This window comes from Olea europaea, chromosome 18, assembly GCF_002742605.1.
Source record: "Olea europaea var. sylvestris chromosome 18, O_europaea_v1, whole genome shotgun sequence".
Classification (NCBI taxonomy): Eukaryota; Viridiplantae; Streptophyta; class Magnoliopsida; order Lamiales; family Oleaceae; genus Olea; species Olea europaea.
In genome coordinates this window covers 19,873,116-19,889,455 of record NC_036254.1, presented here as the reverse complement: position 1 = coordinate 19,889,455, position 16,340 = coordinate 19,873,116, and the positions used below count along the sequence as shown (strand labels likewise).

General features: G+C 33.2%; 1 protein-coding gene across 1 annotated transcript; it reads left to right on the top strand.

Moving 5' to 3' along the window:
* Positions 1 to 10,636: 10,636 nt before the first annotated feature.
* LOC111366838 (dipeptidyl aminopeptidase 4-like) lies at positions 10,637 to 16,037 on the top strand. The gene is made up of 6 exons (XM_022987532.1): positions 10,637 to 10,871; positions 11,472 to 11,975; positions 12,889 to 13,080; positions 14,054 to 14,083; positions 14,224 to 15,354; positions 15,957 to 16,037. The coding sequence occupies exons 2-6, from the start codon at positions 11,532 to 11,534 to the stop codon at positions 16,035 to 16,037; spliced, it is 1,878 nt and encodes a 625-aa protein (XP_022843300.1). The 5' UTR covers positions 10,637 to 10,871; positions 11,472 to 11,531.
* The last annotated feature ends 303 nt before the right edge of the window (positions 16,038 to 16,340 follow it).

The following is a 16,340-nucleotide window of genomic DNA, read 5'->3' as shown; positions in this document are numbered from 1 at the left end:
TATTCTCAGGTTTGACAACTGCCTAAGCCAATCGACTTTAGCGCATTTGTACAACATTTGTTGCTTCAATCATGATTGGTTTGACAGTTTCTCATTCGCCAATTTCCCAAAAAAAAAAAAAAAACTCCCATCTACACATTTTTTGAAAACAAAAGGAATGTCAAGATTGATGTAAAGAAGGAATGTACTAGTGGCAAAATTCTTTGTTGCTTGTCGTGGAAATTCGTGGTTGATTTGATTGGACTTTGGAGTATGATATCTTGTAAATATGCAATCCCATCATTTTGTTGAGCTCAAAACCTGCTTCAGAAACTTCATTCTGGAAGCTTCTTTATCTTTAAAGGTTAAAATCATGGAAAAGCCTCGTAGTATTCAGATTTTGATCATCCTTAATTGAGAGGCCTCTTGCTCGTAATCCGAATCCACTAAGCCTGGCTTACATTCATCTTCACCTTCAACATCGTGCACTGCAAATTCCAATTGACTTGATTAAAACGAGGCTCCAACTCTACGGCGAGTCTCTACCATCAACACGGTGGTAAGCTTATGCTTTCAGAATAGTTTTTTAAATCGCAAAAGACGATGGCGTTTTTGAACTGTACAAAAGCTTATCCCTAGCTCTTGTTAGACACATTTATCTATACTCCGATTCAAATAGTGGGGTACCTGGTATGAGCATTTACGTAATTTAGTGTCGTTTTCGATAATTCACCTCCCTTTTTGCGAAGCGGTTATGGGTGTTGGAGTCGATAAGGAAGCATCGGTGACTGAAGTACGTGACCGCGCCGAAGATGAGGGAAGTGTTGAGAATTGTTGTTCAACATCAAAAAATCAATGGAGTGGAAGTTGGAATGAAATTGAAAATGGTGGCCCCGAGTGTGGTATGCGGTCGCACAAGGACCTATCGAAACTTAGGGGCCCCGTTTAAGTCTAACCATGTGACCGCATGGATTTGTACTATGCAATCGCATGGTACAAAAAATTCGACCGTTTGAGGTCGGTTTTTGGACGTTGTAAGTTCAATTTTGGTGACTTTTGGCTTATATTTTGGCACCATTTCGTACATGTGGCTTATGCCTATAAATAGTGGATCCATATTGAAGGCAAAAAAATCACAAAAATATCAAGGTTCCATATTACTTCCAAAATCAAAGATCAAAGTCTTTAAAAGTCATATTCAAATTTCATTCTTTGTGTTCTTCAAGTTCTCTAGGATTTGCACTTGTGCTTTGGTGCTTAAATCCTTGCAAGGCTTGTTATAATCCTGTAAACCATTTGCCAACAACTTTCGAAGCATCTCAAATTCATAGGAGAAGGGGCAAATATTGTTTGAGAACAACGATATCGTGTTCAAGTCATTCATTGATACAAGTTCGAGATTATCTTGTTATTGACGTTTCCAGTTCATATTTTGTGATCTCTACCCCAATCAGGTGAATTTTCTTCAACAATCTCAAACGATAGTTTTGCAATGGAAAGCGAGACAACGTTGGCGACAATCAAACTCATGAATCAAGACTTCGTACAGTTAGATCAATTCGACAGAACGAACTATACTCGATGGAAAGACAAATTGAAGTTTCTTTTCACTGCACTAAAGATTTTCTACATCCTAGATCCGAAATTAGCACCACTACCAGAACCAACAATGGAGAAACCGAAGTGGTGAGGAATGAAAGACAAAAGCGCTAAGAAGATGAGTTAATATGTCATGATCACATCCTCAACGCATTATCAGATCGTTTGTATGACTTATATACAAACACAAATTCAGCAAAGGAAATTTGGGATGCGCTCGAAAATAAGTACAAAGCGGAAGAAGAAGGTACAAAGAAATTTTTACTTTCTAAGTACTTCGATTTTAAATTTTTAGAGAATATTCTCCTTCTTCCCCAAATACATGAAATGCAAGTAATTGTCAATAAGTTGAAGGTGGCGAAAATTAAAATACTGGAGGCCTTTCAAGTGGGGGGCTATAATTGCCAAACTTTCTGGAACTTGGAAAGGATATCGGAAGAAGATAATGCATAGTTCCAAAGATTATTCTTTGGAACAACTGCAAAAACATCTTCGGATTGAGGAAGAGTCGAGAATACGTGATAAAAGTGATTCTCATGAGGGCACTTCCAAAGTAAATGCTGTTGAAAATTTCGAACCGCCAACAAAATCCAACAAATGGAAGCCTTCAAGGAACCTTAATAAGTTCAAGTAGAAGACCAAAGGAGGATGCTTTGTTTGTGGAAAATCTGGACACTACGCAAAAGATTTTAGACATCGAAAACACAACAACTCCGAGGGTAAAGTGAATTCCATCCAACAAGACAAGATTCTGGCCACCGTGAGCGAAATAAATGTAATTAAGGGAAAGGTTCCCAACTGGTGGTATGATACTTGTGTCACGATGCATGTATCATATGAAAAATCTTTGTTCAGAACATACAATGAAGTGGATGGAAACCAATAGATCCAAATGGGTAACGAGGTGCGGTCCAAAGTAATTGGAAAAGGAAGTGTAGAAATTATCTTCACTTCTGAGAAAAATGTTACTCTCACAAATGTATTACATGTACCGGATATGAATATGAACTTAGTGAGTAGAAATCTTTTGGGGAAATCAGGCATTAAAAGTGTCTTTGAGTCCGGTAAACTTATATTGTCACTTAATGAAAAATTTGTTAGAAAGGGCTATTCATGTGAAGGAATGGTCAAACTATGTACTATTGACAATGAAATAAATAAAGTTGATTTTGCTTACATGATTGATTTATTTACTTTATGGCATGCTGGATTAGGTCACATAGGTAAAAATACCATGCAACACATGAAAAATTGTGACTTAATTTCATATGATGAAAATGATGACATTAAATGCAAAACATGTATAGAAACAAAAATGGTTAAAAAGCCCTATCAAAGCGTTAAGAGGATTTCTAGCATATTAGAATTAATTCATTCCGATATATGTGAATTGAATGACATGCCAACAAGAGGTGGAAATAGATATTTCATAACATTTATTGATGATTGCTCAAGATATATCTATGTTTATTTGATGAAACATAAATACGAGGCATTTAATTTATTTAAGACTTATAAAAATAAAGTTGAAAATCACTTAAATAAAAAAATAAAAACCTTAAGAAGTGATAGAGGTTGTGAATATTTTTCTAGTGAATTTAATTTATATTGTGAACAACATGACATAATTCACCAATATTTTGCACCTAGGACACTCGAACAAAACGGTTTGACTGAAAGGAATAATAGAACTTTAGTAGAAATGATTAATGTCGTGCTTATATATGCTAAGTTGCCGTTTAATTTATGGGGTGAAACCTTATTAAGTGCATGTAGGATACTTAATAGAATTCCTTCTAAACATACAAATGTTTCTCCCTATGAATTGTGGAAAGGAAGAAACCAAACATTGGATACTTCAAAGTGTGGGGGTGTCATGCTTATTGTAAGAACACAAATCCTAATAGGACCAAATTAGGTCCAAGAGACATTAAATGTGCTTTTGTTGGATAAACTAACAATAGCAAATCTTATAGATTGCTAAACTTGGAGAACAATGTGATTATCGAATCAAGTGATATTGAGTTTTTTTGAAGATTTGTTATCATCGGATAATGAATTAAAGGAAAATATTGAAAACATCCCTAGCTCAAGTGGAACACACGATGAAATATCTTCTAAAGATGTTGATGAATCTAGTGAACCATAAAGAAGTAAGAGAACTCAAGTTGAGAAGTCTTTGGGACCAGATGAAATTGATTCTCAACTTATCACCTTTTACTTAGTAGAAGGAAATGAGTTGAATGTTGTAAGAACAATTCCTTTTGTTCTATAAGTGGAAACCGACCCTAAAACCTATAAAGAAGCTATGGCTTCTCGTGATAGTATTTTTTGGAAAGATGCAATTAAAGATGGAATAAATTCGATAATGTCTACTAAAACTTGGGAACTTGTCGATCTACCACCGAGATCCAAACATATTGGATGTAAATGGATATTTAGGAGGAAATATAATGTTGATGGCTCTCTAAATACTTTCAAAACTAGATTAGTAGTAAAAGGATATCGAAAAAAGGAAGGAATCGACTATTTTGACACTTATGCACCGGTAGCCAGAATAACATCGATTATGATATTATTTGCATTAGTTTCAATTTATGACTTGCATGTTCATCAAATGGATGTCAAGACGGCATTTTTAAATGGAGATCTTGACGAGGAGGTCTATATAGAGCAACGCGAAGGGTTCATTCTACTTGGAAATGAACATAAGGTATGCAAGTTAGTAAAATCTTTATATGGTTTGAAGCAGACACCTAAGAAATGGCATGAGAAATTTGACTTAGCTATAACATCATTCGAATTTAAACATAATAGCGTAGATATATATTTATATTCTAAAGTGTATCACGATTATATGACATTTATATGTTTATATGTTGACGACATGTTAATCATGAGCAATCACATGGACGGCATATAAGAAACAAAAAAGTTTCTATCTTCCACATTCAAGATGAAGGATCTTGGTCAAGTGGTTATCATTTTAGGTATCAAAGTCACAAAGACTAGTTAGGATTATCACCTAAGTCAATCACATTATATTGAGAATGTGATAAACAAGTTCAAACACTTGAACATAAAAGAATATAGTACCCTGGTTGATCCAAGGTCAAAACTTGTAAAGGATGATGGAAGGGCAATTGCTCAATTGGAATATGCTAGTGCTATTGAAAGTCTTATGTATGAAGTTCAGAGTACAAAACCGGATATAGCATATGCTATTAGTAAATTTAGTAGAGTTACTAGCAATCCAAGCAAACACCATTAGAGAGCCATTGGGAGAGTTCTTGGATACTTAAAGAAAATTAAGAACTTAGGCCTGTAATATACTAAATTCCTGGCAATATTGGAAGAATTTACCGATACTAGTTGGATATCTACCACTTGTGAAAGTAAATCCACCTCAGGTTTGGTGTTCACTCTAGGAGGAGTGTTGTTTCTTGAAAATCAAAGAAACAAACATGCATAACACACTCGACTATGGAATCAGAATTTGTAACCCTATCGGATACTGGGAAAGAAGTTGAGTGGCTTAAAGATCTCTTTTACGATATACCTTTGAGATCGAAGAATATTTATTCAATACCTATCAAGTGTGATAGTTAAACCACATTCGCAAAAGCATACAACGAGGTATACAACGAAAAGTCTAGACACATGAGCCTTAGACATGACTATATAAGGAAGTTAATCAAGGATGGAATAATTTTCCTAAATTATGTAAGGTCAATTGAGAATTTGACGAATCCTTTGACTAAATCTCTAAACAGAGATTTAGTAGCATCTACTTCGAGTAGGATGAAGTTGAAACTCCTTAACTAAAAAAGTTCACCAATGACAGCAACCCTACCTGTCATTACTCAAAAGGTAATTTACGGGTTCAAAGGATAACAACAAGTCATTCGATATGTGAATAGTTGCAGCATTATTAAAAAATCCGCAATAATCCTATCCTAATTACATTAATGCTGGTTGTTATTGAAATGAGGGATGAGTTATAAGCTCTTAATGAAGTTCAGTACTAAAATACAAGTACCTCTAAAGATAACAAAGGTACTGGAAGGATTTTACTTAAACAATCTTTAAGGCGGTGCCGCCTTAATAGAGAGTTGGAGTTTCTCTCTTAAAAGATTGTTGAAAAGGATAAGCGCAAGGCCATAAAAGCACGAAGCGAGTTATGATGAACTTGAGAACACGTGATACTCGTGTATGTGTTCTTACTAGTATCGTCATATGGAATGACTGGTTCAAAGCTATGACTACCTTTATTTCTGACTTTACTTTGTAGGAATTACATTATGGTTAGATTTAAATTGAAAGATATCTAATCCTTAGGCATGAGTATCGTATTCTTTGAATATGAGATTTTATTGAATATTGAACAAGTGGGGGATTATTGAGAATTGTTGTTCAACATCAATAAATCAATGGAAGTGGAAGTTGGAATGAAACTGAAAATGGTGGCCCCGAGTAACCTTGAGGTCGCACAAGGACCTACCGAAACTTAGAGGCCCGGTTTGAGTTTAACCATGCGACTGACTGCATGGTACAAAAAATCCAACCGTTTGAGGTCGGTTTTTAGCCGTTGTAGGTTCAATTTTGTTGACTTTTGGCTTATATTTTGGCACCGTTTGGTACATGTGGCTTATGCCTATAAATAGTGGATCCATATTGAAGGCAAAAAAATCACAAAAACATCAAGGTTCCATATTACTTCCAAAATCAAAGATCAAAGTCTTTAAAAGTCATATTCATATTTCATCCTTTGTGTTCTTTAAGTTCTCTAGGATTTGCATTTGTGCTTTGGTACTTAAATCCTTGCAAGACTTGTTATAATTATACAAATCATTTGCTAACAACCTTCAAAACATCTCAAATTCACAAGAGAAGGAGCAAATATTTTTTGAGGACAACGATATCGTGTTCAAGCCATTCATTGATGCAAGTTCGAGATTATCTTGTTATTGGCGTTTTCGGTTTATATTTTGTGATCTCTACTCCAGTCCGTTGAATTTTCTCCAACAGGAAGGTGTTGTGTGACGCCGAAGAAGAGAAGAGATTTGATGGTAGTGTGATTTGGGATTTTCTGGGTTTCAGATTTGGGTGTGTATATTTTAGAGAGAATGAAAATGATAGAGAGAGAAAGAAGAGAATAATGATTAAATTAAGTAATAATATTATTAATTGTATATTAATTTAATAAATTTGTAATTAGCACCTCATTAATGAATTCAAAACTTCACTCCTCTCGTTTTTGAATTGAATAGGAATTTTTTTTTAATGGGCCAATGCCCTGAGCCTTCGTGGTTGCCCTTGACCCGGTCCAGATAAGTAGTATTCGAAACATTTAGTGTGTGTTTGATAGCCTCACATTTTCAATGAAAAATGAAAAATCAATACAATTTTATAACTTTTGTAGTGTTTGGAAGGTGAAATTTTCCATGGAAAACAAATTCCACCTTTCTTGGCCACGTCAGCATTTTCCATCAAATCCTTGAATTGGAATTCTCCAATTCTCGGTACTGTAGCATTTTTTTTTTCAATTTTTTTTCTTGTCAATGGAAACAAAGTCTAATATTTATTGTAAAAAAATATTTCCCATTAATTGACAATTTTCATATAAAACAAAGCCAAACGAATATTAAAAGATAGATGACTTTTTTTTTTTTTTTTTGCAATGAAAACAAATTTCATCCCCAATACTAGGAAATTCTTTCCCTTTAATTGACAATTTTCATGTAAAACAAAGCCAAACGAACAGAAAAACACTTTTTTTTCAATACTTTTCACGTGAAAAATTATAATAATCAAACACAATAATTTACAATTCCCAAGAAAATATTTTCTAGACAATTCAATTCCTTGAAATTCTTTTTTTTTTGTTCCACCCAAATATCATTTTTGCAATTGAAAGAATCAAATTTGTAAGGAAAGAAAATAAATTTTAGGTAATTCAATTGTCTAAAACTTATTTACATGGAAATTATTAATTAAATGCATTTGATTGATTTAATTTTTAATTTGAAAAATATCATACTTGTTCGATTTTTATTGTTAGGTAGATGAGAGATTATGAATAGATGAGGGAGAGTGAATTTCTTGAAAGATAGAATCTCACCCCCTATAAAGAAAATATTTATCTTGATTTTAAGAAAAATATAGTCATATGATCAAAAGTAAAAAAATATTCAAACAGCACAAAAGTAGTATTTTGTATAAAAATATATTTTTCATGAAAAAATAATGACAATAAAATGCTGTAATTTTTTTACATTCTTATTTCTATAAATTTAAAGCACTCCACTGATCATTTAGTAGACATTGACATGTAATCCACGCTTCGCTCCCAGCGTTTGGTGGTCACTGGACTTTCTTCTTCTTATCCACTTATCCATTGGGATAATTGCACTTTTGACCCCAACTATTATTGAATGTCAATTTAGGATCTCATTTTAATTTTTTCATACACAGGTCCTTAACTTTAAATTTTGTGACGGGTTAGACCTTTTTTTATAGTGTTCATAAATAAGTGCCATTAAAAATTTCAATTTCTTTGTTTTAAAGTAGTTTTTAGGAGCATTGGAAACCAAATAAAATGAAATATAGAAATAGCTAACAAATAAGCAGGGGTGAGCATTTATTGAGATTGATTTCAAAATCTACATGAAAATTAAATGGTTTGGATTCTTGAAATGCCTAGAGAAACCACCCGAGGCTCATCAGGGGAGGTCATTTTTAATCGAACTACTTGTTTCTAATCGGTTCCAAAAATTACGTGGAACCGAATGGTTCAATTTGCAATATACCAAAAGTTTGATGAGTAGTCCTGGTTCTTGAAATAACCAGATTGTGAGATTGAACACCATACATCCACTCCTAAAATAAGAGATAAAATAATATAAAAAATGTTAAATGAGAAAAAAAAATCCTTCCCATCGTCTTCTCTTCTTTTTGCAAAAAAAATAATGTCATTACAACCTTTTAGTTTTCTTCATATGATGTTTCATCTCGCTACTCCTTGAGTTACATCCTGCATCTAAGTCCTTCTAGGTTCATCTTCTCTTTCCAGTCATGACCACCATAATGTACTCCAACCTCAATCCAATTCACATGCATGTTTAGTCATTCTAAAACTTGGAGCAAACAAGTAGACTAACAAATCATGGTCTTTTTAGGCAATTTGGACGTTGACAAGCCTTTGTTCGTGATGAAACTGTATACCATCTTTTCACTTTAAAAATACATCTTTATCGTAGGACTGATCCTCAGACTTTTGGGATCTTATGCCAACTTCAAATATGGGATCTATAAATATTTTAAAAATATATATAATAGTAATAAATAATATTTTTTATTGAATAAAAATATTCAAAATTATAAAAATAATAATATAAAACTTTCAAATATCCAAATTTTCATAATAGAAAATCAACAATTATACCATTACAATTGAACTATTTTAGAACCTTTTTAAAATAGACAACATGACCAATCCATTCAACATTTCTTATGACATCGTTAACCAAATCTAGAATTTTATCAACTTCACTTCTAGAAGCTATTCTTGACAAATGCAATTGTAAAGAATATAGTCAATAATATTCTATAAACAATTCACACATTTAAAAAATAACAGTCCATAATTTTAATATATCAAGCACTTCATTCGTCTTTTTGATAGCTTCTAACAAACAATTTCTTAAGTTTACTGCTCAAAAAATAACTCTCGTCTATAATATCAGAATTTCTATTCTACTTCCAAAATTCTTCAGACTTGTCACATTTTTCAGTCTTTAATCTTTTTAGAGTCAAATAAAAATTCAAACATATTTTCATACTTTTTGAAATTGTTCGAACCTTGAGTGAAGAAAGAGCTTGATCAACATATATAAGAAATCACAAACTCTAAAATTCTTCAAGTGAATGTGTTATCTCATCATTGAAATTTTCATCGAAGTGCTTCTTTATATGAATTTATCGGATGCAAATTCAGTTTCTCGATATATTTCAAAAAATAAAATAATTCATTTCAACAACACCAATAGACGTATCCCCACTTTACAAATTTTCACTTACTCTATTAATAATTAATATATATTGTACCATATAATCATGTCAAACAAAAACTCAAAATTTATAATTTCAAAAAAGATAAAACTTTAATATCTCTAAATGACTTAAGATCATTGCATCTTCCTACCAAGTGTTCTACATAATTAAGCTTTAAATACTTGTACAAATAAAGATTGAAATGTTTATATTTTAATTAAAAATTAGTATATTTGTTAATTGGATAGTTGATTGCATTTAGACTTTATTTTGTTTGTAATTTTTATGAACTATATGTAACTTTTTAGAGCTTCATAAAAGTGAGGTCTTAGCGCGATTGTCTACTAAGCCTATTGTTAGGGTCACCATTGCATTGTCTTCAAGTTCCCTTTTATAACAAATAGAACTAACCTTATTGTCCTAATATTCATGCTACCTTCTTTAGAGACCGTGAACACTCCATATGAACATAATTTGATGTGTTTTCACCGTTATGATAATAGTAGGTGTTCTATATTACCTAATGTTTTACCATCTTTCTTTTTGATAATCGCAATGGCCATGTTGTGTTTAGTCTGTGATGTTCGAGCAATTTGTTCAACTTGTAAGCACGCACGTCTTGTATCCATAATCAAGTCTCACGCGTATATTGGTTTTATAGTCTAATTTATTTGACTTTTGCTTGACTTGTGAAAGCTCTAATTGTTAACTGACTCATTCCTTTATCATATTCGTTATATTGGACTTGAAAGTTATAACTTATTCAACATTTCACCCTTAGCCGATGGGCTCAGTGATGTCCACTCTTCATGGAGCAACAACAATAATTACATATCAATAATTGATTCATAATGAGAAATTTAAGCTAAATATGATCAAAACATTGACTAAATTCCTGGGTTTAAAATTAATGAAGCCCAACCAGCCCATCCAGCACTTGCTTAATCTGGTTGGTGTGGTGCCCACTTATCTGAATCAGACTTTAACCCCACGCGCTCACTTTCTACAACACAAGTTCTTTTTCTCACTTTCACTCCGCTAAGGAAAAAAGCCTCTCTTTTTTCCACTTTTTATTCACTTTTATGCTCAAATTTTTCGTTATACTCCTAATTCTGGAATCGATTCTTTGATAATCTGATTCAAATTTTCAATTTTCCTGAAACTTTGAGAAAATTTCAATTGGAAAGGAATTGTATCCGAATCTTGATCTTCTGCATTGGTTTTTCGTTTACCAATTACAGGTCCGATTCCGATCCTAATTTACTTTATTATCACGACCGTTATTCCATAGTTAATTAATTAATGAGTATTTATTAAATCAAGTTCGCGTTTATTTTCAATTTCCAACGGATTTCTTACTGAATAATTCTTGAATCCTTTTTCACTTTCTTGGCTGCTACTGTTTATTTTCTGCAGAAATAAAAAGAGAAAGTTTGTTTCTTTTACGCCTTTTCTATTGCGGAAAGTAGGAATAGAAAGGAAAAAAGAAGCTCAAGAAAGTAGCTTCACTTCAATCAAAATTGTAAAACTGAGCATGATTAAGTCGAAATGAACTTTCTTATCTCTTGCACTTTTTAATTCTGACGGTTCACCGCTTCAACATTTTTTTTCTGTGGCCCATTATTTGATTAATAGAGTGCTTAATTTAATAATGCCTATTTTTTGTTTTGCATTTAGAATTTATCAAATTTCTTCTTATTGCACGAATTCAATTTTAACTTTTATTGGAAAAACAAATTTATTGAGGGGAGCAATTCAATAGTAAATTTTTTTCCTTAATTTTTAGTTGGTTTAAAATTTTATAATTTGCTCGATTGATTTGTTATTTCCTGTCCTTTCAGGGTGTCGGGTATGCTTGCACTGATGCACAAACTATTAAATTTTTAGTCAATAAATTGGTAATGCAATCCCCTAATACAAGTAATAAGAAGAAGAATTTGAAACGTTCGAGATCACTTCGCCACGATATGCCTGCAGCTGACACAACTCCTGCAAATGCTCTAGACAATTGCACTGTATTCCCTGTTGAAGAGATAGTGCAACACCCTTTACCTGGTTATGGAGTGCCAACTTTAATTAGCTTTAGCCTTGATGGTAGTTTGATAGCATACTTGTTCAGTCCTGATCAGACATTGAATAGGAAGGTGTTTGTGTTTGATCCGATTAGCATGAAGCATGAATTGTTTTTTAGTCCTCCAAATGGTGGGCTTGATGAGAATAATTTGTCTGCTGAAGAAAAGTTGAGGAGGGAGAGATCAAGGGAGCGGGGGCTTGGTGTGACACGCTACGAATGGGTGAAGACAAGCCCAAGGAAAAAGAGAATTATGGTGCCTCTACCAGCAGGAGTGCGTTCCTTAACATCTTACATTATTTGACAATTTCAAAAATATAATATACTTGTGTACTTGCTCAAATTAATTGCACGTGTTATACATGTAAACAAACTTATTATTGGATAAATATCTTGAATGGTGTTTTTGTTATATTGCCGAATGGTCACATGTCACCTTGAGAGAGTTGGTGATGGTATTGGTAAATTGGAGCAAGATTAATTGCATACTGATTGAGTTTGTGTTTTGGGCATAATTTGGATACGGTTTTGATTATGTTATTAAAAGAACTAATCTTGCCAACGTTATTGTAATTGCCTGGAAATATATTCATACTAGCTTTTCTTTTAATATATTTTTTAACTTCTTTGTAATATTTTAGGGTCAGTGAATAATTTCTCATGCATTGATAATCTTTTCCTGGGAAATTTCCTGTAGAAACTAAGTCCCAATGATTATGCTTGTAGGGAGAAATGCTCAACCAATTCGTGTAAAATTCAATTGATTCTTGTGACCATTTGCTCTCCAAAGAGCCATGACTAGGCGTTACACCATGAGAAGCCTTGTAATATTCATTCATGGGTATACATTCACTTGATCCCTAATTTTGTGGATGTGTTGAAGCATCAATTAAAAACTCTACATGGAAGTGAATAGTCCCAATTTAAAGACCTCTACCTTTTGTGGTGCAAACCTTGAACACTTATCTTATGGTTGAGCATCAGCTAGTTTTTTTGCTGTAAACTAGAGAAAAGATTCTCTCAGCATTTTTAACAGAAATCAATGTACCATAATTCTTTATTTTAAGTTTTTTGTTTGCTTGAACATCTTTATATGTTTTGTATATCAATTATGTCGCTTGATAAAATACACCTAATATGTTTTATTTGTTCTCATATAACATATTGCTGGTTTCGCATGTGGGCAGATTTATGTTCAGGATCTCTTCATAGAGTCAGATCTTAAGCTCCCAAGTGCCTCATGCTCACCAATTATTGATCCACATGTCTCCCCAGATGGCACCATGCTTTCTTATGTGAGAGATAATGAGCTGCACGTGTTAAACCTTATGTACAACGTGTCAAAGCAGTTGACATCTGGTGCCAATAGAAACGTGATAGTAAGCATTAGGTTCCATTTCTTTACTGGCTTCAATTTTCCATACCGTTCATTGTGTGTTAGATAAGCTACTGTTGTGTAATTTGCATATTGTAATTCATTTATTGCGTTTTATATTTTCTTTTCCAATAGATCTGTTCTATAATCTCTACTTAATGTTCAAATATTTTCATGTCAGTCCACTCAGAAGCACAAAAAATAAAAAATTTAAAAAAAATATGTCATCTTTTGATTTGATATATAGTCTCAAATGCTGGTCTATTTCATGTTTGAAAAATTATGAAGATTTATAGTGTAGGCTACTTATTTGCTATAACGGAATCTGCATGTTGGCCTTCTTCTTTCAATAAAAGCGCAGAGATACATTTCTTTTCATCTTTGCGACTTTAAATGGAACACAGGTCTCTGGATGAACTTTACAACTCTGAACACATCCGATTCTCAAAGAGAGATGATTTGATTTATATAATTCCAGATTTCCCATTTCTTCACGTGATTTTGTTTAATATCATAAAGAAAACATATAAAATTTTTATGTTTCAACTTTGAATCGACTGATACTACCTCTGAATTTGGAAAACGAACCCTGATCTGGGATTTGAAATGAATTATGTTTAACTTCGGAGAAATATCGTTCATGGAGCGTTTACCAGTTATAAAAGACAAATAAGAGAAAATGTGTAGAATTGAAGAAGTGCAGGGTGAGGAAAAGGATAAGTGCAAGAGGGGAGCATATGCTGCTAGAATAGGATCTTAAAAGGAAAAGCAATACTTCAGTTTACCCATAAATTGCACGAACATCTCTGTCTCTGTTGATCTTAGAAACACGCCTAACTTAATTTATTAAATGATCGTACCTGCCTCTGTGGATTTTTTTCATGTTTGACTGAAAACTTTTGAACATTGGAATGCCGGTGCATTTATTTTTTGATTGGAAACCTGATTATACTTTTTCTTTCTTTTTCTTTTTTCAGACACATGGCCTCTCTGAGTACATAGCCCAGGTGAGGTTATAGTTCAAACTCTCTTTCATTACAAATTTATGCATTCATGTAATGTTTTATGAAACAACCACTTCTTTTCCTCAATAAAATAAACTTAATAAATTTTCTAGCTGGAGAATACTTAAGTTTACTGGTTGTAGGAGGAGATGGAACGTAAAAACGGCTACTGGTGGTCTCTAGACAGCAAATTTATTGCATTTACAGAGGTGAATTATTCTGAGATACCTCCTTTTAGGATCATGCACCAAGGGAAAAGTTTTGTTGGTTCAGAGGCACAGGAAGATCATTCTTACCCTTTTGTGGGTGGTCCAAATGTTAAAGTTCGATTGGGTGTTGTTTCAGCTACAGGAGGTCCGGTGACTTGGATGGATCTTCTGTGTGGAGAAAGAGGCCAGGCAAACAATGAGGAATACTTGGCAAGAGTCTGTTGGATGCATGGGAATATTCTTACTGCTCAGGTTTTGAACAGGTCACATTCTAAACTAGAGATCCTAAAGTTTGATATCAAATCAGGCCAGAGAAAAGTAATCTTGGAAGAAGAACAAGAAACTTGGATAAATCTACATGATTGCTTCACCCCTTTAGACAAAGTGAATACTAGATCTCCTGGAGGGTTTATTTGGTCTAGTGAGAAAACAGGATTCAGACATCTATATTTACACAACTCAAATGGACAGTGCTTGGGTCCTATAACTCAAGGTGACTGGATGGTTGAGCAAGTTGTGGGTGTCAACGAGGCTGCTGGCTTTGTTTATTTCACTGGAACTTTAGACGGCCCTTTGGAATGTCATCTTTATCGTGCCAATTTATACTCAGATGCAGGTAATCTCTTGCAGGTTCCCTTTAGATTGACCCATGGAAAGGGAAAACATGTGGTTGTACTTGACCATCAGATGCAGAGATTTGTGGATATTTATGATTCCTTGGGTTCACCGCCCAAAGTTACTATGCACTCATTGTCTGATGGAAGCTTGATTATGCCTCTTTTTGAGCAGCCGCTCAGCATTCCAAGATTTAAGAAGCTCCAACTTCAGCCACCAGATGTCATTCAAGTAGAGGCAAAGGACGGGACCATTCTTTATGGGGCACTATACAAACCTGATCTGGCAAGATTTGGACCTCCACCTTATAAAACAATGATTCAAGTGTATGGTGGTCCCAGCGTACAACTTGTCTGTGATTCTTGGATAAACACTGTTGACATGAGAGCTCAATACTTGAGAAGTAAAGGCATATTAGTATGGAAGGTTAGTTTTGTTGATAAAATCCTAGTCAAACGAACAGAAAAACACTTTTTTTTCAATACTTTTCACGTGAAAAATTATAATAATCAAACACAATAATTTACAATTCCCAAGAAAATATTTTCTAGACAATTCAATTCCTTGAAATTCTTTTTTTTTTGTTCCACCCAAATATCATTTTTGCAATTGAAAGAATCAAATTTGTAAGGAAAGAAAATAAATTTTAGGTAATTCAATTGTCTAAAACTTATTTACATGGAAATTATTAATTAAATGCATTTGATTGATTTAATTTTTAATTTGAAAAATATCATACTTGTTCGATTTTTATTGTTAGGTAGATGAGAGATTATGAATAGATGAGGAAGAGTGAATTTCCTGGAAAATAGAATCCTACCCCCTATAAAGAAAATATTTATCTTGATTTTGAGAAAAATATAGTCATATAATTAAAAGTAGAAAAATATTCAAACAGCACAAAAGTAGTATTTTGGATAAAAATATATTTTTCATGAAAAAATAATGACAATAAAATGCTGTAATTTTTTTACATTCTTATTTCTATAAATTTAAAGCACTCCACTGATCATTTAGTAGACATTGACATGTAATCCACGCTTCGCTCCCAGCGTTTGGTGGTCACTGGACTTTCTTCTTCTTATCCACTTATCCATTGGGATAATTGCACTTTTGACCCCAACTATTATTGAATGTCAATTTAGGATCTCATTTTAATTTTTTCATACATAGGTCCTCAACTTTAAATTTTGTGACGGGTTAGACCTTTTTTTATAGTGGTCATAAATAAGTGCCATTAAAAATTTCAATTTCTTTGTTTTAAAGTAGTTTTTAGGAGCATTGGAAACCAAATAAAATGAAATATAGAAATAGCTAACAAATAAGCAGGGGTGAGCATTTATTGAGATTGATTTCAAAATCTACATGAAAATTAAATGGTTTGGATTCTTGAAATGCCTAGAGAAACCACCCGAGGCTCATCAGGGGAGGTCATT